This window comes from Hemiscyllium ocellatum, chromosome 15 (genome assembly GCF_020745735.1).
Source record: "Hemiscyllium ocellatum isolate sHemOce1 chromosome 15, sHemOce1.pat.X.cur, whole genome shotgun sequence".
In the NCBI taxonomy this organism is placed as follows: domain Eukaryota; kingdom Metazoa; phylum Chordata; class Chondrichthyes; order Orectolobiformes; family Hemiscylliidae; genus Hemiscyllium; species Hemiscyllium ocellatum.
In genome coordinates this window covers 13,973,856-13,997,648 of record NC_083415.1, presented here as the reverse complement: position 1 = coordinate 13,997,648, position 23,793 = coordinate 13,973,856, and the positions used below count along the sequence as shown (strand labels likewise).

General features: G+C 38.5%; 1 protein-coding gene across 1 annotated transcript in view; it reads right to left on the bottom strand.

Moving 5' to 3' along the window:
- Nucleotides 1-8,049: 8,049 nt before the first annotated feature.
- snx21 (sorting nexin family member 21) overlaps nucleotides 8,050-23,793 on the bottom strand; it is a 47,477-nt gene continuing 31,733 nt past the window's right edge. The window contains exons 3-4 of the mRNA XM_060835970.1: nucleotides 19,622-19,773; nucleotides 8,050-9,237 (exon numbers count right to left, since the gene is read on the bottom strand). Of these exons, the coding sequence (XP_060691953.1) occupies nucleotides 8,572-9,237; nucleotides 19,622-19,773 (818 nt within the window). The 3' untranslated portion in view covers nucleotides 8,050-8,571. The remainder of the gene's footprint in view (nucleotides 9,238-19,621; nucleotides 19,774-23,793) is intronic.

The following is a 23,793-nucleotide window of genomic DNA, read 5'->3' as shown; positions in this document are numbered from 1 at the left end:
GTCACAAGATCAAAATTTTGTAAGTCCTTCTCAAACTGTATAATGGGGTTGCCTATACCAAATGGACTGCAGAGTTCAAGATGGCAGCTCACCACCACCACCTCAACCGCAACTAGGGATGGGCAATGAATCTTGACCCAGCCAATGATGCCCCTGACTGAATTAAAGAAAAAATTATTGTCCTTTCTCAATTGCTGAAAACACAGTTAAGAGTCAACCACATTATTGGTCTGGTCTTAACATGGAAATTAAGTGAGGATGACAGATTGCTTTCTCAAAAGGACATTATTGACGAGGTGAATTTTAAAAAAAAATAATGGATTCAGGTTTGCTATTAGATTTTTGTTAGGCTAGTTTTTAAAAATTTTAATTCTAATATCTTACTGATATTAGCCTGCGATTCTGGATTATTAACCTGGTGCGATACAACTCCCTGAAAATGTGAGTATTTTCTGTCTCCCCTCTCTAACCTTTGTTCATGCAGCTGGATGAGGCAGAAACAGGTCTGAACATTACCCTCAAATTCAGCGTGAAAGAACTGTATTGTGCAGGAGGAATCCATTTTGTCTATTTGAAAGAGTAATTCAGTTAATTCCACTCCTCTTCCATCATAGCACTTTGAAGTATAGTCAAAATGATCTTTTGTAAGTTACTGAATACCTCTGCCAATTGTTCAGGGTGCGTTGGTGCTACAGACACATCTTTTTGCTACATTACAGCCCTGGCATAACCATTGGCTGGTTATTTGCTGTTCATAAATCTGCTTCCCCAACATTTATTTTCCCTTGGTGAAAAATGTTGAGCTTTGCATTTTTCTCTGTCATTGGATCAGAGATTGGTGGATGATTGAATAGAAATATTTAAGAATTATGTAAATTAAACCACATTTAACAATTACAATGCTATAGAAAGAAAATTCAGAATTAAAATCAAACAAAATTATCTTGGATGATCATTAATAAAATGTCATTTGTCTACATGGAACTTTTGATCTACTTTATTTTTACCATTTTTATATATCAAAGCACATGCAGATATTTAACAGTACATAAATCTATTTATTCAAAATGCAGATACAGAGATGCATTAATAGTTGGTGGAGACATAAAATTCTGAACAAACCAATAGTAAATAAATGTACAGAAAATAATTAAATACAGGGTAATTAGTTACAGAAAATACCAAACAATAAGTTGAGAGGTGACCTCCAAGGTTTATAAGATCATGAGGGGCATAGATAAGGTGAATAGCAGAGGTCTTTTTCCTAAGGCGAGGGAGTTCAAAGCTAGGAGACATATTTTTAATCTGAGAGGAGAAAGGTTTAAAAAGGACATGAGAGGCAACATTTTTACATGGAGTGGTTAGTAGAATGAACTGGAAGAGGAAGTTATGGATGCAGGCACAATTACAACATTTAAAAGACACTTACATAAGTACACAAATAGGAAAGATTTGGTGGGGTATAGATGTAACGCAGGCAGCTGCAATTAATTTAGTTTGAATGTCGACTAGGAATCTATAATAAATTTAAGACTGAACAGAAAGTCAATACACATTGCAAAGGAATATTTCCAATTTGTACCTTAGTTCAACTCTTTCACCTGTTTTAAGATACACATAATTATTTATATTTCAATAAAATAGAATTATAACTGTTAAAGTTATTCCATGTCTAACATAGCAAAATATCAGTGCCTTTTATATAAATCAAACTACTGCATTTTATTAAAGTGCCTTTTATAATATTGGGAACTATTTTGAATTTCCCTTAACATGCATAAATTGATCTGACAAAACCTAGTGTGGATAAAACTAAAAGCAGACTGGAGAACATAAATGTTTAAAACTCAATTGCTCAAGAATCCCAATATATACCTACAGAAGAAATTGCATTGATGTATCACCTCTTGATCACGGTGTATGAAATACTTTAAAATTGCCAGGAAACAGAGAGTTTGTATACAATATGATCCCATGAACCATGAAATAAATAAATAAATCCACTTGTTAGTTGGGAGTTAGATTTCCCTTTGCAGTACCAATGGACGCTTATATCCAGCTCTTTACTGGAATTCAGCTGGGTGCTTGCAGTTTTGTTTGAAGCAGCAGTGAGTTTTCAGAAATCCAAAAATCATTGCCATTGTTAATAATTCAGATACCTTGTTGATACTGGGTGCGACATATGGAGCAGGATCTTTTACCCAGAAAATGCATTCTGGAGCCATAAAGTTAGCAGCACAGAAAAACTATTTGGAACACAAGAGGAATGTAGGAAAAGAAAATATCCTTGGGCTAGCAAAATAGCGTATCCCAAAAGTTTTTTGAAGAAATCAAATGATCCAAACAAAGGACAGAAAATTAGATCGCTGCTCTACTCTCCTTTCTAGTCCTTTTTAATTGTTATTGACATGATTTTTGCATTGAATGTAATGCAACAATGCTTGAAAACAGGACATCTGTTTTTCAATTAGCTTGACAGACTTTGGAGTGGCCTGAATACTGGTTGTAGTTATACTGTTGGTTTTGCAATAATGAAAAGGGGTCTGTGTTTACGTTCAGGCAAAAGTGATTTCTGAAAGCCAAAGACTGTAAGGCCCTCCCAGGAAGCTAACTCAGCACTTTGCAATTGTGCAGTGATGTGAATCTAATCATGTGTAAAACCACATTTAAAAAATGCCTGAGCAGGAGGGAAGATTTTTGACATTTGCAGAAGTTTGAAAAGCATGTTTATAATAATTTAGAACATTGCCTGCACACTGTTGACATGAAATGTTTGCTACTTGGCAAGTGAAAAACTTATTTCTGTTCAGATAAGTTTCAAGATGTGCGTTGTCACTGACGTTGGTGTGAACTGAAATGCCTGATTAAGTGTATACCTCTCACTTGCTGCCTGAGTATCACACTACACAAATAATGTCACAAAATAGTTGTTATTAAACCCTAGCTTTAACATAGTTTGAAGTAAACCATAGATGGTTTAAATAGTGCTAGTTTTTGAAATAATTGACCAAATTTCAATTTCTTGAAAGGCTTAAAAGCAAGGGATCTGCTTCATGCTTATATTGAATCTAGTGTTGCATATTCAATAGAATATTTGTAAAAGTGCTACTGAAACAAATCGGGGAAAGTTCTGAGGTTAACTCAAATTCTGATCACTGAACTCCTTTGTCAAGTAGGTAAGTCCCAACGTGGATATATTTTGAAACATATCCCAGTGATGTCCTGAATATCACTAAGTAATCAACTAGACTTGAGAATAATGGTAGCTAAAAATCAAAAATCATTCAATATCTATAATTCATTAGAGGCTTTTGATTGGAATATATAGCTGGGACTGTGTTAAAAAAGTGATCAGACCATTAAGAGTTTGATGGTGATATAATTACAAGATTCTATGATCCAACTTTATTGTTGCATGTAAGATACATTATTATTGCTTTTGAGAGAATTTTCTTTTATGATTTTACATAAATTTAAATAAAACACAATTATAATTCGTAGCTAAAGGGACTAAGGTAAACAAAAACATTCAGTGTTTCACTAGAAATAACAAACCCAAGTTTCTGAATGATCCTTTACTTTGTGACAGTTCTCCAGCAATTTAACTTCACACTGACTGTAGTCTGCTATTGGACCATTAGTGCAGGTCAGTGTAATCATGCAGAGATTTGGCAGACCATTAACTTTTAAAATTCTTTGCCTAGTCATCTTTCAGGATATGTTTAATGAGCACTTATTTGAAAACTTATTGCTAATCTAGGGCTTCATAGCCGGTATCAGAAACTTTAAAAAAAATAGCAATTTCCCTTTATCCTAATTCCAGAATGTATGAGTCTTTTTCCTTGAAATGAAATGGAAAGGAGGGGTTCCCAGAATCATGAATGCTCAAGTTAGACTTAAGTTAGCCAATGCTAACTTTACTGTGAAATTAAAACATATAGGCTTAAAAAGTCTTGAACATGACCATGAAAAATATTTCAAAGAATTTGTGATATTATATAAGTCACCTTTTATTCCAAAATGAGCTTTAGACTTCTAGTGCAAAAGATTTGACTGCAAATAATATTCCAAGTTAAATTTTCACAATAATAGGATTTTACAATGTCTAATGTTGGCTGCTGGGGTGGAAGTGATTCCTGATGAAGGGCTTTTGCCTGAAATGTTGACTGTCCTGCCCCTCAGATGCTGTGTGACCTGTTGTGATTTTTCCAGCACCACATTTTCGACTGGTAGTGAATGAGACCTTTCAAAAACTTTTCATTTTTTTTTAATAATCACGAAAACAAGATTAGTAATCTACTCCAACTGCAATAATCAGTCCAGCCATTAACATGGACATTTCAGACAGAAAATAGGATAACAACCCTTAGGTACTGAAGGTTTAAGTTGATGGGTGTATTCTTTTACTGTGAATTAAACTGAAAATTATATCACTCTGATGATGATTTATAAAATAGAGTATGGCTTTCCAATATTTATTAAAGTATGGGGGCAAGCGTTTAGGTGGTGACTAATGTACTTCCCTAAGGATGTCATGGTGGCTCAGAGCTTAGCACTGCTACATTACAGCATCAGGGAACTGGATTCAATTCCACCCTTGGGTGACTATCTGTATGGAGTTCGCACAGTCTCCTCCTGGTGCTCTGCTTTCCTCCACGGTTTAAAGATCTGCAAGCTAGGTGGATTAGCCATGGGAAACGCCAAGTGATAGGAAGGGTGGGGGGTGTCTGGGTGGGATGCCTGTGGACTCGATGGGCCGAATAGCCTGCTTCCACACTGTAGGGTTTCTATGAACTGCCAAAAGAATTCACCCAATCATGTGCTAATCACAATGTAACAGGTGAACGCCGGCAGGTTTCTTGTCCTATCACAGGCCTTGACCATGCTATCTTGGTTTAGCACAAGTTGCTAGCCAATTGAAGACCAGAGGCTTCTAGGCCTTGAAGACCATTGGTTGAGGCCAACCTCTCTTCCCACTAGATGGGGTTTGGGTGCAAGGCACTGCGTAAATACCCAAGGGAAATAGCCAGCATCATGATCTGCCCAATAATTTACAGTACTGCTCCAAATAATGAGCATTCAGAGCCAACTCAGGACATAAATGATCTCAACATCAGTCAGCACTTTGAGCAAAACAAAAGTGTAAAACATTAAAACTGGAGAAAACTTCTTGGATCTTTATGAGTATGGAACAATGCTTTAGATTTGAACTGACACTGTCATCCATTCCAGCCTCCATAAATGCAAGTAGCAGCTGCAGGTTTGAGTGAAAAAGGGAAAAGTCCTCCAAAAAGTTGCTTGGAATTTGAATCAATGACAATGTTATTTTAAAAATACATTGGCTTACTGCCTTCTACTTACTGTTGTAATGTAAACCATCTATTTTTCCATTAAGTCCCTTTGCAAGAGCCAGACTTATGCTACACATGGGTGACTCATACCACCCAGTTCTTAATGAATACCAATCCTAATTTACATGGGCACAGCTCTAGTCTGACAAATTAACTCAGAGTGTAATGATTTCAAGACCTTTCTTGAGTGAAGATTTGATATAAGAACAGAGTGGTTCTTAATTTCTAAATTGGCCTTACATTGTTTAATATCCTGAAAGTATGTATTATTGAAAGAGTTGGCTGATAATATATTGCTGCTAAACTTTCCATAGAATGCCAAGGCTAAGTTTTGAATTTGTTAAGTTTCACAAATGAAGTCAGTTGCAGGACTGCATACATAACCTATTGCTAATGGATTAGCAATTTTCCACACAAATGGAGCTCTATATCCAAGGATCCCTGTGCGGTGACCTCCAGATTGCATACTTGTCATCATGAATAGGAACAGGTTAGGGGCAAAGCATGTCTGAACTACGAAAGGAATAGAACTTCCTAAAATTGCTCTATGCAAATGAATAATTTGATGCATTAAAAAATATATGGACCAATTGTTGGTCTGCTTTGAATTAGCTGATTTCAGCATTAGAGAACTACAAATCAGTTACAGTCCCACAGGATGAGGAGTTAAAAAGAAAATAAGCCAACTCTTGTCTCCCTCTACTTCAGGTCACTATCTTATGGCTCCTGTTGCAAAGCATCATCTGTGCAGGCTGGAATTAGACTTACTTCTGATACCACCTATTGTTAAATAATCACTGAAAAGAAGTCAATTTTCCTGATAAAATGGGTAGAATAAGCAAACAAGTCATTGGACGGAATGTTACATGGAGGCATTGGCCCCCATTCTTCTCTTCGTAAAAGCTCAGGCGTGAGCCCACCACCATGGGTCTGGAAAGCCCCATGTTGATTCCAAGGTCACTGGCCATTTTTTGGTGTATGGTAGACTCCACCCCTTTAGGGAGGAGGTTGCTGCATTTGAGAGTTGTTGACCAATGAGGCAGCCAATAATTCTCCAGTTCCAGCAACACCTCCAGGAGCAGTGGCCACTGCTGGGACTGCAGACAACTCACAACAGATCCAGATAACGGGGGGGGGTGGGGGGTGGAGTCTGCTGGGGCGAGTCTGGCAGGGTCTGGTGAGGAAAATTGAGACTGCCATTGATAAAGCAGGGTGGGGAGAAGCAGAGGATACAATGTACCCTCGGGGTGAGATTGCCTGAATAGGAATGACACCTCCAACCTGACACAAGCCACCAGGATTCGCTGGGTCCCTCACCACATGGCATGGGCATCCTGAACCCTTGCCAAGCTGTTAAGTGGCTCTTAATGGCCACATGGTCAGCCTTCTAACACTTTCCCAATATTCCATCAGATGTAGGTTGGAAAAAACCTGCACCCTTTCACACAACCCAATTTTATTTCCCATCCACTCTTCAAAACAACCTGCCCCTGGATGAGCAGCTTGAAGGAGGGTAATACTGAACTTCTGGTCTTTGAGACATATGGGGTGAATACTGTGAAAGGAGAAAGTAGCAGCAGCAAGGAATGGCAGGGACCAGAATTCTCTTTACTAGCACGGGGCTGACAGTCATTTGTCTGTCCCAGGCTTGGCTCCTGCCATCAGGGTCCAGTTATATCAGTTCAGAATGCTGGCTGTCAAGAAGAAACATTTTAAACTCTCACCTCCTTGAGCTCTCTTTCTACTTTAAAACTTACAAAAAAGTGGAGATGACCAATTTTGTGATGCATTACCAATAAAACGAAACTAACATACAGATAGCAATGTTTAACATGCAAACATTTCCAAACACTCAACTATTCGATTGACAGGCCTCTCACTATAAACACTATATCCAATATTAAAGTGCTATATGTTGCTTGCTGTAAGCAAAATGTCCTTTTTCTGATGCACTGTTCATAAAAAGTTCAGCTTCAGCATTCGAATATGTGCTACTCCCATAGGGCTGCTCCTTTTTAGTCACCCCGTAGGCTTAGTTGGAGGAAATTTCTCTCCTATCTTGTACAGCTGCCTGGACCGCTCTATATATTTAAACATGCATAACACTAATGATGTTACCTAGCCAGGTAATTAAACATCTGAATATCAAACTTACAGCTCAGCAAGCAAACCTACACCTTAAACTGTCTCCACTTTGCAGGTTCTAGCTTTTATTTTTCAAGGTTAACTGAAACCCTCAAAATACTTCTCTGCTTTACACTTGCAATTTTTCTGAAAGACAATAGGATACAGTGCCACAGGCTTTCCATTAATTTACAAAGGGCAATTTTCATATAAGCCCATTGCCATTAAATATTTATAAAAAGTTCCACAATGAGGGTTTTACCAGAGTCCATTCCTATTTTTATGAAGTGTAAGCATAGCTGAAAACTGAGGCTAATTATGACTGGCCAGGTGAAACCTTATGCTCCCTGGTCTAATATAGCTCAGTAGGAGTGCTTGCATTTATTTCCTTTCTCTGAAAACAATATAGCTTTATAGCATTGCACACTTCTCTCTCTATTGTCCAACCAGTCAAACTAATTTTTCTCTGAAGGTTACGCTGGATTAGTTTGGGTCAGTGTGAAGAGTGAAGAGTATATAGCAACCGCTCTGAGAATTAGAGACAAAGGTTATATAGAAGGGACATTAACAGATAGACTGCGACCTTTATATTTATTATTAAAGAAATTCAACGCATGTTACTGAACAACTCCAAAGACCAATCTTGCAATAATACTGAAGCTATTAAATCAGCAATTCACCCAGTATTGTAACCTTAATGTGATTTTCACCTCCTAATGAATATCGCCATCATGCCTATATCCACATAAGGCTGGGTGCAATACAAAGTATGCTCTTCGAAACAAGAAAGAATAAGATTGAGATCACAATATGATCAGGTGAGTCTCCAGCAAATCTTCCTTCTAGACAGATCTAAATATAAAATGTTTTATTTTACAACGTTATGTTTTAGGTGTCATAACCTTTGTTTTCTGATTTAGGAAAGATGAAAAAAGCTGCATACATTACCCAAAAAATGGAGATTCTTTGACTAAACTTTGGTGTGTTTTAAAATTCTTGCAGATATAAAAAAAACAATTTTAATGAAACAACTGAAATGTACCTACAGTGGTCTCCCTCTAACCCTCATGTAGCATCAAGCTGTGTTTAATTTAATCTAAAAATCTCTAATAAGATATTCTTTAAGGCTAGGTTGATTTAAAGTATCTAACCCTGATTCTTGGAGTTGCTGGAGTTTGGCTTCTGACTGACGTTTGTCCTTTGCTATTTTCCAGGATAATCTGATGTTGGAATGAAGTAAAGGTACCAGAAGTGGATGATTCTCCTGGTTGTCTACTGTCTGTAAGGCCTGCTCACAGTAGGCCTGGGCTTCTTCCAAGTGATCCAGTTCTTGGTAACAAAGTGAAATAGAAGCTTGAGTGAAAAGTAAGTGCTCAGTGTCCCAGGACCCCAGCTTCTGTTGCAAGTGAAGAGCATTGATCAGTGTCTCCATAGCGTCCTCACACATCCCACCCCGCAATAACCCCTGACCAGCTTTTAAATCTCGCAGATAAAAGAACTCCAGGAATACTTTGGACCTGCGAATGTCTGTGATTGAGTGTATGTGCTGGAGATATTGCTCAAACGCTCGGCTGCGTTTGGCTATGGTTTCGTGTGTAAAGTTTTTCCTGATGATCTTCTTTGGAAATACTACGTTGCTCATCTCCTCCTTGAAATGTTTATGGAGTTTCTCATTCAGTTTTGCGAAATCAGTGTAACGTCGAACAATCAATGCCTTGTTGCCATCGAAGCTGCCTGATTTTATAACATGTATGGTATAGGCCTGTGAGGAAATGGAAAAGATCTATTAATGACCTTCCTTATAGGCATTTGTTACCATTTTTAACAATGAATAATGGAGTTATATGTATAAGCTATATTTGCAATGACACTGGTCCAACACACAGGCATTATGATCACTCTTCATTGCTCTTTTTCTTCTAATTCTGAAGGCTGTAGTTTTATTTCCTATTCGAGTGACACTAGCACAACATCTGTGCTAACACTATAGAGCAGTGCCAAGTGTCACATCTGTAGTTTTACAGATGAGACATTAAGTCATGACCTCTGCATTTTCATGTGTCTGGAAGAGATTCCAAGGTATTACTTTCAAGGGAATTTCAGTGGCGTCCTGACCAAAGTTTGGCTCTTAACCAATAACTTTAATCAATATTCAGTCAACATTATACTTTTGTATATTAGGGTCTTACAGTGTACAAACTGGCTGCTTTGTGGCACACCAAATGTGACATTCTACAAAAATACTTATTTCATTGTAAAGCCCCTTTACAGCATCATGAAGCCTTCAAAGCCACTTCAGAAACACAAGTCCTTGTCTCTTCATTACTGGTACTGGACTCCAAATATTTCCCTCAAGTATTCCACCAAATGTAACTAAGTGCTTGTGGCACATTCGGCTTCATAGCCTGAGCCATTGGACTATCATTGATTCCAGAATTAGTTACTACATTGCTCCAGGGAAGAACAGTTTATGGTATTTTCCATTCAAAAATGTCCAATTTCAAATAAAAAGTGAAAATAATTGTTACATTGCAATTGATGGACACCAGGGAAGTATCAGTTGAATACAAACAGACTATTATTTGGTTACAATTTCATAAAGGGTAATAAAACAGTTAAAGTCAGCCACACAGGCATCAGCTTTACTTCAATCCCATAAGAAATTGATTGTCAGGAATGACCAGAAATCTTTTGAACAGCAAAAGAAAAGATTCTGCTTGACCAACCTCAGATTCAATTGAGGCAAGTGACAAACTAAGTCAACAATGATAAATTCTACAACAGTTAAAAGAAAAATGGAAAATAATGGAGTAAGGGTTAGAAGAATCATATCAAATTGAGCATACCAGTAGTGACAGTATGAAATGAGATACCCCAGTGATTCATGTTGGAATTACCAGCACTTTCGAGCTACATCGATGACTGAATTCAGAAACTTGAGGCTGAGTTTCAGCAGTTGAACGGTGATCCCAACAATAGTGTGAAAATTTGGTTAAATTTGCCAACAGCAGAACCACTCAGTAATTTTACCCCAGATACCTTCCTAATTGCCTGCCCCATCATGGAACTGACAGCTCTAAACCCGCAGCAGCGCAGTGGGAGAGGCCATTGCCACTGAGAAATATAGGAAAACCTGGGTTCACAGGCAGGTAAATCAAAATTTATTTTCATACATGCACACAGCCATGGGCGTAAAGGGAAATCCCTCCAGGGACTGACCTCACTGCACATAGCATCGTCACTGGCTCACACTACTGCTGGGAGTGCACCTCCTTTGAACTGGAATTCGCCCTGTCAGTACAGATGGCACAGTAAATGACTTTTAGTTATAGAAACTGGCTAGCGCTTTCTCCCAGACAGGACCCGACTGGAGGTGATTCTTTGAAGTGTGGTCCCACTGTGGCTATGTAAGTAAGAAAGACTGCAACGTTTGAACTTTCAACTTTACTTCTTTATTTTCTACTTAATAGTATAAGGTCTACAGTGTGTAACCTTTAACCTTATTTTGTATGTTTTTATGCTTTACTATAATTACTGCAATGTTTAACTTTGTTCCTTTTTTTTCTACCTTGTTCTTTAGATTCTGTACCGAGGTGCTAGTATATAGGATGATGCTTTGTGTGGCAATATACACTTTTCACTGTGCTCCTGTATGTGATAGTAAAATCAAATCAAGTATCAGTGAGCCAATCTGACCTGGCCCCCTTTACCAGAGGGGATCCTCAATGAGGGCTAATCCAATCAGCAGATGATATCAACCTAACAGGGACATTGCAATAGCAGAACATAATTAATCAAAATATAAACAAAGCATTGAAAAGAAAATGGTTGCGAAATGGGGAATATGTTTGAATAGCTGAGTATCAGATTGAGAGAGACTTCGGAATCTTTAAAGTTACACATTAGGAACAGCATTTCCAGATTGGCAAGAAATCACAAAGCACAGAAGAGTTCTGAATGTGCAGTATCCTAATAGTATGGATATAGTCAGCACTTTTAGGAATTATCAAAAGTAGGAATGCTTTTTTTTAAACAAAGAAACATAGAAAACAGGAGCAGGAGTAGGCCAGTCAGCCCTTCGAGACTGCTCTGCCATTCAATATGGTCAGGAAGGATCATCTAATCCAGTATTGTACCCTGTTCTCGTTTTCTTCCCATACCCTTTGATTACTTAAGCCCTAAGAACTGTATTTAACTCCTTCTTGAAAGCATTCAATATTTTGGCCTCAACCACCACATGTGGCAGATAATTTCACAGACTCATCATCCTGGGGATGAAGAAATGTCTCATCTCAATCCAAATTGGCCTCCTCCGACTAAGACCTGGTCTGGTCTCCGTGGTAATTAGGAACATCCTTTCTGTATTTATCCTGTCTAGTCTTGTTAAAATTTAATAGTTTCTATGAGATCCTGCTCATTCTTCTCAACTCCAGTGAAATGAATATTGTCCTAACTAATTCAGTTTCTCTTACTACAGCAGCCCTGCCATCCCAGGATCCATCTGGTAAATCTTCAACGGACTCCTTCCATAACCAGAACATCCTTCTTCAGATAAGGAGACAATTGCAGCAAGTCATTCCTGTCCCTGTGCTTGAATCTTCTCACTATGAAGGTGAATATACCATTGGCCTTCACCACCTGCTGCCTTTCAGCAACTGTTCTTGTTGCACCACCCCCTTTCCCAAACTATCACCAGTCGGATATGAATCTGCTTTCCTGTTTTTGCTTAAAGTAAAAAATGAGGTCTGCAGATGCTGGAGATCACAGTTGAAAATGTGTTGCTGGTTAAAGCACAGCAGGTCAGGCAGCATCTCAGGAATTCCTGAGATGCTGCCTGACCTGCTGTGCTTTAACCAGCAACACATTTTCAACTTTTTCCTGTTTTTGCTACCAAAGTAGATAGCCTCACATTATTCACCTGATACTTCACCCACATTTGTCGACTCACTCATTTTCTCCCAAAACAAAAGCATTTCTGCATCCTCCTCACAGTTTACCTTCCCACCCAAGCCATTCATTTGCAAAAACTTGGAGATGTTGCGTTTAGTTCCCTCAGAATTATTAATATTTATTGTGAATAGCTGGGGTCAAAGCACTGATCCCAGCAGTAACAGCAATCATCAAATTCTCGACTCCAAAAAGAGGCTGTTTCGTCCATCAAGCCTGTACTGACAATCCAAAGAGCATTTAGATTCAACCCCCCTCCACCCTCCCCTGCAATTACCCTGACTAATCTACCTAACCCACACATCCCTGGACACTACATGACAATTTAACATTGCCAATCCACTCTAAGCTGGACATCCAAGGACTGAGACAGAACTGGAGCACCAGGCAAAAACCCACACAGACATGGAGAACAGGTATCTCCGCACACCAAAGACTGGAATCGAATCTGGGTCCCTGGTGCTGAGAGACAGCAATGCTAACTACTTATCCAATGTGCCATCCCAGCAGTCCACTGGCTGCTATCTGGGAAAGGGTTTGTTTATTCCTACTCTTTGTCTGGGGTCTGCCAACCAAATGTTTATTCACATCAGTTCATTGCCCTTAATTCCACTGGCTTTAATTGTACATACTTTTGGGAGTGGTACTCCAGTCATATTAAACATGTGCTCTCTGTTCAGGAATGTGTGCTACAAGTAGTTCTCCTATAACGCCATAGTTGCGTTCCAGCAAAACCTCACCAATTAGAAAATCGCTTAATATAAATAACAGGGCCTATGGGAAAAGTGGGGTTAGGGGCAGACCAGCAAAAAATATCACTCTCAATCACTCAAAAATCACCCAAAGGTCAAATGCATAGTGTGGCACAGCCTGAATGAAGATATACATCATATATATCAATAAACATAAATTTAACAGAGTATTTAAAAAATATTGTTAATGCAGGGACAGAGGGTCATCATGGTGCATAAGATATAGACTCTCTCATTCCTGTTAAGCGGGCTATATCACATTCTTTACTTATGCTCAAAACACTTTATAATATCTAGCTTCTCATCCAGTGTTAAAGCCTTTCTTTTGCGTTCACCACCTGCAATTTTATCAGCAGGACTCTTCTTGCTAACATTCTTGTCACTATTGTTATGGACCAGGCCAGACGCCCTCAAAACATTTCAAGAAGGTAGCTCAGACCCTAACTTTTCTAGTTGTTTTAAGCAGATGTAAAGTGGATATTCCAACAGTGATGCAAGTGGCCCATTCACTTAGTTTTAAACAAAACAATTTATTTCACAAAAGAAAATCAAATTTAGAATAACATAAATATTCAAAAACCCAACTGACTCTATCGCAACTTAATGATGCTGTTCCAAATACCTGTAACATCCCATAAACACTCCCTTGGCAAAAAAACGGTAAAATCAAACACAGGTTCTGACAGGGGTAAGATCACAGAGAGAGAGAGACAAAATGTGAGGCGGGGAGAGGGGGAGGATCACCATGGAACTGTTTCTTTTGCCAGCACCCCAGGCAACCAAACCAAAACCTGAATTGGGAGAACTGGCCACTCCCTTTTCATTGTACAAGTGTTTTAAAAGAAAACTTAGAAACTTTCTCAAGTAGATATTTCCAGACATATTGGAACTTCTGCCTTCATGACCCCTCTGAAAGAAAACCAAGGACAATATGGGGTGGCACAGTGGCTTAGCACCAGTGACCTGGGTTCGATTCCAACCTCAGCAACGTTATATACAAACCGTGCTGCTGGAATGCACGTTATCCGAGAACTACCTGTATTTGTATGGTTAATACAATTGTTTCTGTAAAATAACCACACCATCACCAGTGAGGATCTAAAATTTGAATTTAGGCAACAAAAATATGTAGATTTTTATTATCATAAAATGGTTTCTCAATTTAAAAGAATACTATAAAATGGCGTGTGGACCATACTGCTGATATGCAGAATTAAGTTGCAGTTCAAATATAAGAGGACAATAGAGTTTTCATAACATGATTACTGACATTAATTGACCATTTGGACTAACCTTGAACTGATACATGGCATGACAATTTACATAAATAAGATATCCTTCTTAAAAAATAGCATTGGATTAGCCTGTCTTCAATCACATCACCATATTACAGTTGATTAAACTTTTTTTAATTAAGAACCCTTTTCCAGGAAATATCATTGGATTAACTTGTTGTAAATCATGTCATCTTATTATATGTGATTGGTCTTTCTCGTCATTAAGATTGTACTAATACTAAATAAAAATATAAATAATATGTAATTTTCAAATGTAATTGCGCAACTTCACCACGGAACACAGAAGCTTCAAACTCTGTGTTGCTGGATAGAATCACATGAAGGTACCTTAATTCAATAAACTAATGACCTTTGCTTTTTGAGTGGACCTCATTTGTTGATTCTTTTGACCAATCTCGAACCAAGAGGCCCCTCTTGAGGGGTCGTAGATCTTCACCAGCACCCTTGATCTGTCAGAAAGCAGCTTTTCCACATAGCAGAGGATCACATTACCAGGTAATCATTGCAAACTTTGATCTGGTTTACTATGGTCTGTTAAGAAAGGAAATCTGCTCTCTTTACCTGGTTTAGCCTACATGTGACTCCAGATTCACAACAATATATCTGACTCTTAGCTGATCCCTAAAATAGACCACAGAGCTAATCAGGGTAATTAGGGATGGGCACCCAAATGCCCATCCAGTAACATCCACATCTCAAGGAAGAATACAGTAAAAAAATGCTGTAGCTCTTGATTAACATCCTTCTGAATTGTTGCTTGTTATTCTACACAAAATTATTACTTTGTTTCTTCCTTCCTCAAGGACTTAAAACAGTTAAAGCATCTCATAGGACTTCAGTCCCCTTATATTCTTTACTTATAGATGTGAAAGCCAGCATTCTATTAACCTTCTAATTTTTTTTTGATAGCTGCCTATGACATTTTAGTGGTCTGTACATGGACTATAAACTTGTTTGACTGATACTGATTTTAGTCTTTCACCATTAAGAAGGTACTCAGATCTATCTATTTTCTGGCCTCAATTATACTGGAATCTATTTGCTACAATTGTGTTTACTTATTAGATGCTCTTCAAAAGATTTAGTCAGGTCCTTCAGGCTTAACCCACCCTTTATAAACTTAGGCTGGCACTGTTACTAAGCAGCTAAACATTTCATGTCTTCAGTTATTCTATGGTTAATTATAGACTAGTAATTTCCTCACAGCAGATGTAATGCTAAAATAGAGTCATAGCATGGAAACAGACCCTTCGGTCCAACCCATCCTTGCCGACTAGATATCCCAACCCAATCTAGTCCCACTTGCCTGCACCCGGCCCTCCAAACCCTTCCCATTCATTTACCCATCCAGATGCCTTTAAATGTTGCAATTTTACCAGCCTCCACCACTCCCTCTGGCAGCTCATTCCATACACGTACTACCCCCAGTATGAAAAAGTTGCCCCTTAGGTCTCTTTTATATCTTTCCCCTCTCACCCTAAACCTATGCACTCTAGTTCTGGACTCACCATCCTTGGGAAAACACTACCTATTTATCCTATCCATGCCTCTCATAAGTTTGTAAATCCCTATAGGGTCACCCCTCAGCCTCCGACGCTCCAGGTAAAACAGCCTGTTCAGCCTCTCCCTATAGCTCAAATCCTCCAACCATGGCAACATCCTTGTAAATCTTTTCTGAATCCTTTCAAGTTTCACAACACCTTTCCAACAGGAAGGAGACCGGAATTGCACGCACGCAATATTCCAACAGTGGCCTAACCAATGTCCTGTATTGCCGCAACATGATCTCCCAACTCCTGTACTCAGTACTCTGACCAATGAAAGAAAGCATACCAAACGCCTTCTTCACTATCCTATCTACCTGCAACTCCATTTTCAAGGAGCTATTAACATGCACTTCAAGATCTCTTTGTTCAGCAACAGTCCCTAGGACCTTACCATTAAGTGTATAAGTCCTGCTAAGATTTGCTTTCCCAAAATGCAGCACCTCACATCTGTCTAAATTAAACTCCAGCTGCCACTTCTCAGCCCATTGGCCCATCTGGTCAAGATCCTGTTGTAATCTGAGGTAATCCTCTTTACTGTCCACTACACCTCCAATTTTGGTGTCATCTGTAAACTTACTAACTGTACCACTTATGCTCTCATGACAAAAAGTGGAGGACCCAGTACCGATCCTTGTGGCACTCCACTGGTCACAGGCCTCCAGTCTGAAAAACAACCCTCCACCACCACCCTCTGTCTTTTACCTTTGAGCCAGCTCTGTATCCAAATGGTTAGTTCGCTCTGTATTCTGTGAGATCTAACCTTGCTAATCAGTCTCCCATGGAGAACCTTGTCAAATGCTTTACTGAAGTCCATATAGATCACGTCTCCTGCTCTGCCCTCATCAATCCTCTTTGTTACTTCATCAAAAAACTCAATCAAGTTTGTGAGACATGATTTCACATGCACAAAGCCATGTCGACTATCCTTGATCAGTCCTTGCCTTTCCAAATACATGTACATCCTGTCCCTCAGGATTATCTTCAACAACTTGCCCACCAGTGACGTCAGGATCACTGGTCTATAGTTTCCTGGCTAGTCCTTACTACCCTTCTTAAACAGTGGCACCACATTAGCCAACCTCCAGTCTTCTGGCATCTCACCTGTGATTATTGATGATACAAATATCTCAGCAAGAGGCCCAGCAATCACTTCTCTAGCTTACCATAGAGTTCTAGGGTACACCTGATCAGGTCCTGGGGATTTATCCACCTTATGCGTTTCAAGACATCCAGTATTTCCTCCTCTGTAATATGGACATTTTGCAAGGTGTCACCATCTATTTCTGGCCTGTAATTTTCTGGTTTCCCTTTCTCACCTCTCCTAAGGAGCTGCATAACATTTGCAATGTTCTGCTCAAAAGGAAGAGTTTCTGAATTGCAAGAAATTTAGAGAATTATAGTTAGGGCAATACCAAAGATTAAAATTCTTTTTTTCAATGTATTTTGAGGATTTGTCACATTTTACCATCATATTTTCTCCAGTACTATTATTTTTGCTCATGTGAATTATGGTGAGTCCTTGTCCCTGATACAAGATTAGTTTTATTGTGTGAAATGGCACATCCTTATCATCTGCCAAGAATACTGACTGCCATTAATTCACCAACATGCCAATCATTCCTTACTTTAATTAGGAACATTATCATTGTTAGCTTCAATAATACTCTTGATGTTTCCCCAAATAGAACTATAAAACAATTGTATTGAATTTGATGTCTCATGCAAGTTCATATTTAAGCTCTTTTTTTAAAGCACATACTGTCTATTTTGTTATTCTTTGTGCACTTCTTTTCACCAGGGTTTACACATTTTCATCGTTTCTTGAAATTTCTGTACACCTTTCTTCTTTAGTCATCTGTTTTTTCTTTGTCAGGTAATGTTCTTATCCATTTTGGGTATAAACTGTTTCTGTACCATAATCAAATCATTTTTGAGCAATTCCCACTGGTCTGACATTTTATCTATTAATTGCCACTGTCATAGTTTATTAATAATAGCCGCTGTCTCACCCTGTTGGTGAGATAGCTATATCTGGAATCATAGTGCCCTAATGAAGAGCATTACCAGCTATCACCCTAGTTAAGCCACTCCTAATGGGTCAATTAAAGTAACACTGGATTGCTGCTGCCTGTCATTTCTATTTTTGCTTTAATTAACAAACCTAACACCATTAGAAATGTAAGAAGTCTGTTTGAATTTTTAAAAGGAAGACTAAATTGATACAGGATTACACAATGTGTCATTTGTGACCCAAACAACAATTAATACTGTTGCCTAGATCTTTGAAGAACATGGGCAAAAAAACCTTTGGCACAGGAGACTGTTTAGATAATGACTTGCACTCAATATATAATTACAGAGTACAAGTAACTGTGGCATTCTGTGATTAAAACGATTCTTTACTATAAATGAACTGAAAGATTAGTAGGACACATTGACATATGGTAGCTCATACATCCCTCCAACTGTTGGTACTCTTTAATGAAGTAATTACACATTGTTTGAAAAACTTCAGTTATTTATAGAAAGATGCATATGTTCAGAATTTTAAAAGGAACAAAATGGACTCTGAAAAACTACTTAACATTTCAGTGTGTGACTAATATACTTCAGTTTAGGAACGTTAGTCAATAAGAAAAGTGTAAAATACAATTATGTTGCAGTTTTGACCAATCAAAAAGAAAAGCATATAAATGAAGTTTGAAGAGTTTGAACTCCTAACTTGAGATCTTCTATCAGAAAAATGATTTTTTTTTTAAAAAGTAAAACATACTCTCAAGTGTGTTTGCTTGAGAAAGATGTAAAACAAGAAACAAAAGCAAATCCACTTTTCTAAAAAAAAATTCATTCTCTGGATGTGGATATTGCTGGCTAGGCCAGTATTTGTTACCCATGTCCTAATTGCCCACAGGGCAATTGACAGCCAATCACATTGCTGTGGGTTTGGAGTTACACGAGACCAGACCAGATAAGGATGTGTGTGACTGTGAGAATTATAAAGAGCAGCAGCAATGTGAACACACACCACCCATAAATGGATTCCACGCCTGAGTGTTTGAGCACTTGTTCATTTACGGTCAAAATGAAATCCAAATGTGTTTGCGAGAGCATGTTTCAAGTTTCCCATCAAATCAAGTCAAGAAATTAACTCAAAATGGTTCTAGTTGACAGAACAGCAAAACTCCCGAGTTGCTGAATCCTAGTTCCAAGTGGCCTGGTTTGGTGATCTCAGTCTATTGCCACCTTTCTATGTTTTAAGAAACTGTTCAGATGCTGTTCATTCTTCAAACGTATTGACAGATTCTAGATTTAATATCAGTGAATCTATGGCAATGTCAGATTGGAGGTATTTGGGGACAGATAAAGAGAAAAATTTCCAGAGAAGGGTCAATCTAATTCAGCTGATCTCACTCTATTAAAAAATCTGTCTAATCCCTTCCCTTTCATGATATTCTCATTTTTCTTTAGTTTTTCCTATGCTATTCACCTCAATGGTGAGACTATAATAAGGTGTAGAATTTTTTTGACACATTAATGCCTTTCATCAAGAAAACAAAGGCTTATCTATTCAACAGTTAACCTCAACAACATTAAACACTCACCACATATTTGGAGGACGTGTCCTGAACTACATTGGCACTAGTGACTTCAAAAATCAGTTTTTCTACGATGTGGTTCCCTTTAGATTTCTTCCAACTTTCCTGAAGCTGTCTAGTAAGCATGTTGCAGTGCTTCGCCTCGCCCCAGAGGCTCTCTGAAAAACACAAAGTGAATGTTAATCTTGCCACAAAGACAGCAGACAAAGTACTTAGAGTAGTTACAATCAACTGGTGGTTAGCTAACTTCAGTATGGCATGAATGGAACTGGGCCAGATGGACAGAAACCAAAGGCTGACTGACAGGAATAACAGTACCTGAACAACAGGCTACCTTTAGGCATATTCAAGGAACGTTCCCTCAAAAGAGAAAGGCAAGACAAACAAAAGCAGAGCTTCCTGGATGACAAAGGAGATAGAAACTAAGATAAAGTAGGAAAAAAGTGCGCTTATGACAGGTGTCAGGCAGTAAGTACAGTTCAGAATCAAAATGAATACAGAAGGTTCAGAAGGAAGGTGAGAAAACAAACACATGGAACAAAGAAATGACTGGCAGGGAAAATCCCAAAGTATTCTATGAGCACACAAATTGTAAAAAGGGTTGTAAAAGTAGAAGAGCTAAGCAGGGACCAAAAAGGTGAATGACACATGGAGGCAAGAGGCATGTTATATGAATACTTCACATCTGTTTTCATTTACGAAGCAGATTCTGCCCATGGTATGATGGCAGAAGAGGAAACACAGTCACTACAACGGAGGAAAATTGACTAGGAGTTGGTATTCGATAAGCTTTCACCATTTGAAGTCGATCAGACACTGGGACCAGATGCATCCAATGATATTAAAAGAAACGAAAAAGAAATTTCAGAGGTATTGACAACAATCTTTCAATTTTCCCAGGATCCCCAGGATGATGGTGCTAGAGGATGGCGAATTGCAAACCTCATGTCCTTGTTCACAGCAAACAGTAACCCAACCAGACTCAGTCCTCTACCCTATGTTTTATCCCTGACTAATCCACCCAACACTACGGGCAACTTTGCATGGCTAATTCACCTGATCTGCACATCTTGGTATTGTGGAAGGAAACCGGAGAACCCAGACGAAACCCACGCAGACACGGGGACAATATGCAAACTCCACACAGAGAGTTGCCCGAGGTGGGAATCGAACCGGGTCGCTGGCGAGGCAGCTGTGCTAACCACTGAGCCACTATGCCACCCACTGTTTTCTGTCACCCCAGAAGTTTGAAAGAGGTACGAAATGGGAGAGTGAAGGAAGGCAGATAAACTTGTATGGATAACGGACAATAGGGAATGTCCCGAAAACACTTCCTCAGACTAGGAAGGAAAGTGTTGAAGGTGGAGGTGAAGTTAGAAAGCTTAAATGTTTCTATAGTAATAAGGTGGGCCACGTTTATTTGTAAAATTGGAATTTGCAAGGTAAAACCAAGGGACCGTGCAGCAGTTAGTAAAAATGAGTTAGAGAAGTGAACTCATAAAGATAACACTACAGACAAGATTGTAGCTCTATTGAGAACAAAAGAGCGGAGGTAAATTCTGTTTTTAGCAAAGAAATACGTCAGACAGATGAGAGGTATAGAGGGCTTTTGTGGAAAAAGAATGTGATTCCTTTTTCTTTAGGTGAAGAAGCTAAACACTCAACCGTACAGGAACAAGATAATCACTTTTACTGGAGAAAGACTTAAGTCTTCCCTCCAGAAAGTTTGACAGAAACTAAGAATAATTGGGATTCACAGAGAATATATTCTGGTTCAATTATATAAAGCACAACTGGCAGATGACTAGCCATCAGCAGAAGTAGTTGTCAGAGTACGAAAGACATTACCTTTCCTGGGTGTAGACTTACTTCTGAGTAATGATTTGGCAGGACTAAAGTTCATAGCTTTGCCCATAATTCCTGAATGCCCAAAGGCAGTTCAAGAAATAGAACAATTACAGGAACAGGTTCTAGGTCTTTTCCCCATGTGGGGCAGCCAGAGCAATAATTCAACAAAATCCAGTAACAGTTGATACAACACCACAAACAATGAAAGGATAGGTGAAATTTTATGAAAGGTGTAGATACTTCAGAGGGAGTTTTTCATATCACTGGTTGAGGCACAGAAAACAGATCTTGAATTACATAAATTAGCACAGTCAACTTATACTGATGTACAGGCAGATAGAGTTCCAGAGCACTATCTTCAGAATGGACTGTGTAGAGCTGTGCAAGGGTATCAGAAAAATTCCCAAGAAAAAAACAGAGGGTGACCAGATAAAAATGCGATAACTAGAAAGTGGGTTTACGATCAAAGACGTTCAGTCCAAGATCACAGATATTAATTAGATTGCTCTGCATTTTATACAAGTTTTGCTAAAGTTACATTCTTAATAATAAACAAAAAAATTAACTGTTTAATATATAATCTTTCTATCCAAGATCAATTATTTATAAGGTGTGGCGAGCAACAATTGAGCAAATTTGAGGATCACTGAATATTTTAAATTCAGTGTGTTGTTATTTCAGTCATCCTGAAGCTGATTTGGTTTGATTTGCTGTCCTTGTGTAGTAAAAGTGCTCTGACATAGTTTGATTTGCATGCAGCTGCTCCCAGTATCCTTGGGCCAAACTGAGGGAAGGTGAGGGTGGGGTTTGGGAAGAGCAGAAATGGATATTAACATTTATAATATATTTATTATTTTTACTGCAGCAGGAGTTAAGACTATTGTTAAGATCATTATCTCTGTTAATACTTGACTAATCATGATTTTAAAATTAGTCAGTGCTCTAAGTCAATTCCTGTTTTGCTAACAATCTGAAACCACAATGCTAGATTCTACTGGTCTCAAATTTCTCTTCTTATATTGTGATGATATTTCATCGTGGGACAGAAAATATTTATAAGGATGTTACCCTGTTTGGAGCCTTTGAACTAAACGGAGAGGCTGAATAGGCCGGGCACTCTTCCCTGTAAGATTGGAAGCTCAGGGGTGATCTTATAGAGGTTTATATAATCATGAGGGGCATAAATAGGGTAAATACCCAAGGTCTTTTTTCCCCCAGGGTAGGGGAGTCCAAAACGATAGGGCATAGATTTGAGGTGACAGGGGAGAGATTTAAAAGGGACCTGAAGGATAAATCTTTCATGCAGAGGGTGGTGCGTGTATGGAACAAGCTGCCAAGGAAGTGGTGGAGCTGGGTACAATTACAACATGGAAAAGGCATCTGGAAGGGTAAATGAATAGGGAAGGTTGAGAGGGACATGGACCAAATGTTGGCAAATGGGATGAAGTCAGATTGGGATGTCTGGTCGGCACGGATGAATTGGACTGAAGGGTCTGTTTTGCGCTGTATGGCTCTATGACTAATTGATTGTGAATAAAAATAAAACTTTTCTACAAAAGTGATTTTGTCGTTTAAATTAGGAGGGAATAGTCATTTGATAGCACAGAACTTGAATATTGTTGAAAAAAAGATGTATTTGTCAAAGCTTTTTCTTCTTGCACACTTTGCAAGAAAAATTATAAAGTAAAAGCATTTTTGCTGTATGAAAGGACAGCTGATTGGCTGGCAAGTGGACTCAGAGATAACAACATGGAGAATGGACCAATTAATGATGACTGACAGTAAACCATGAAGCTTTGTTGAAATTTTAGACAAGGCACAATGAATCTGATTATGATTTGGAGATGCTGGTGTTGGACTGAGGTGTACAAAGTTAAAAATCACACAACACCAGGTTATAGTTCAACAGGTTTAATTGGAAGCACACTAGCTTTCGGAGTGCCACTCCTTCATCAGGTGGTTGTGGAGGACACAATTGTAAGGCACAGAATTTATAGCAAAAGTTTACAGTGTGATGTAACTGAAATTATACATTAAAAAATACCTTGATTGTTTGTTGAGTCTTTTATCTGTTCGAACACCATGATAGTTTCACTACTTTCATATGTAAATCACAAAACTATTTTTAAAAGTGACATTCTCAGGTTAACTGTAACAATTGGTGTTAGCCGGATAATATGTTGAAGGTGTTAGCCCCATATGTTCCCTGTCTGTGCCATAAGATTTAGACTGATTCTAATCTAAAACGTGAGTTAACAGAGTCTTACGTGAATTGATGCAGTTTTTGAGCAAAGTACAATGTAACTCTGCAAGTACAAATTCACCCCACA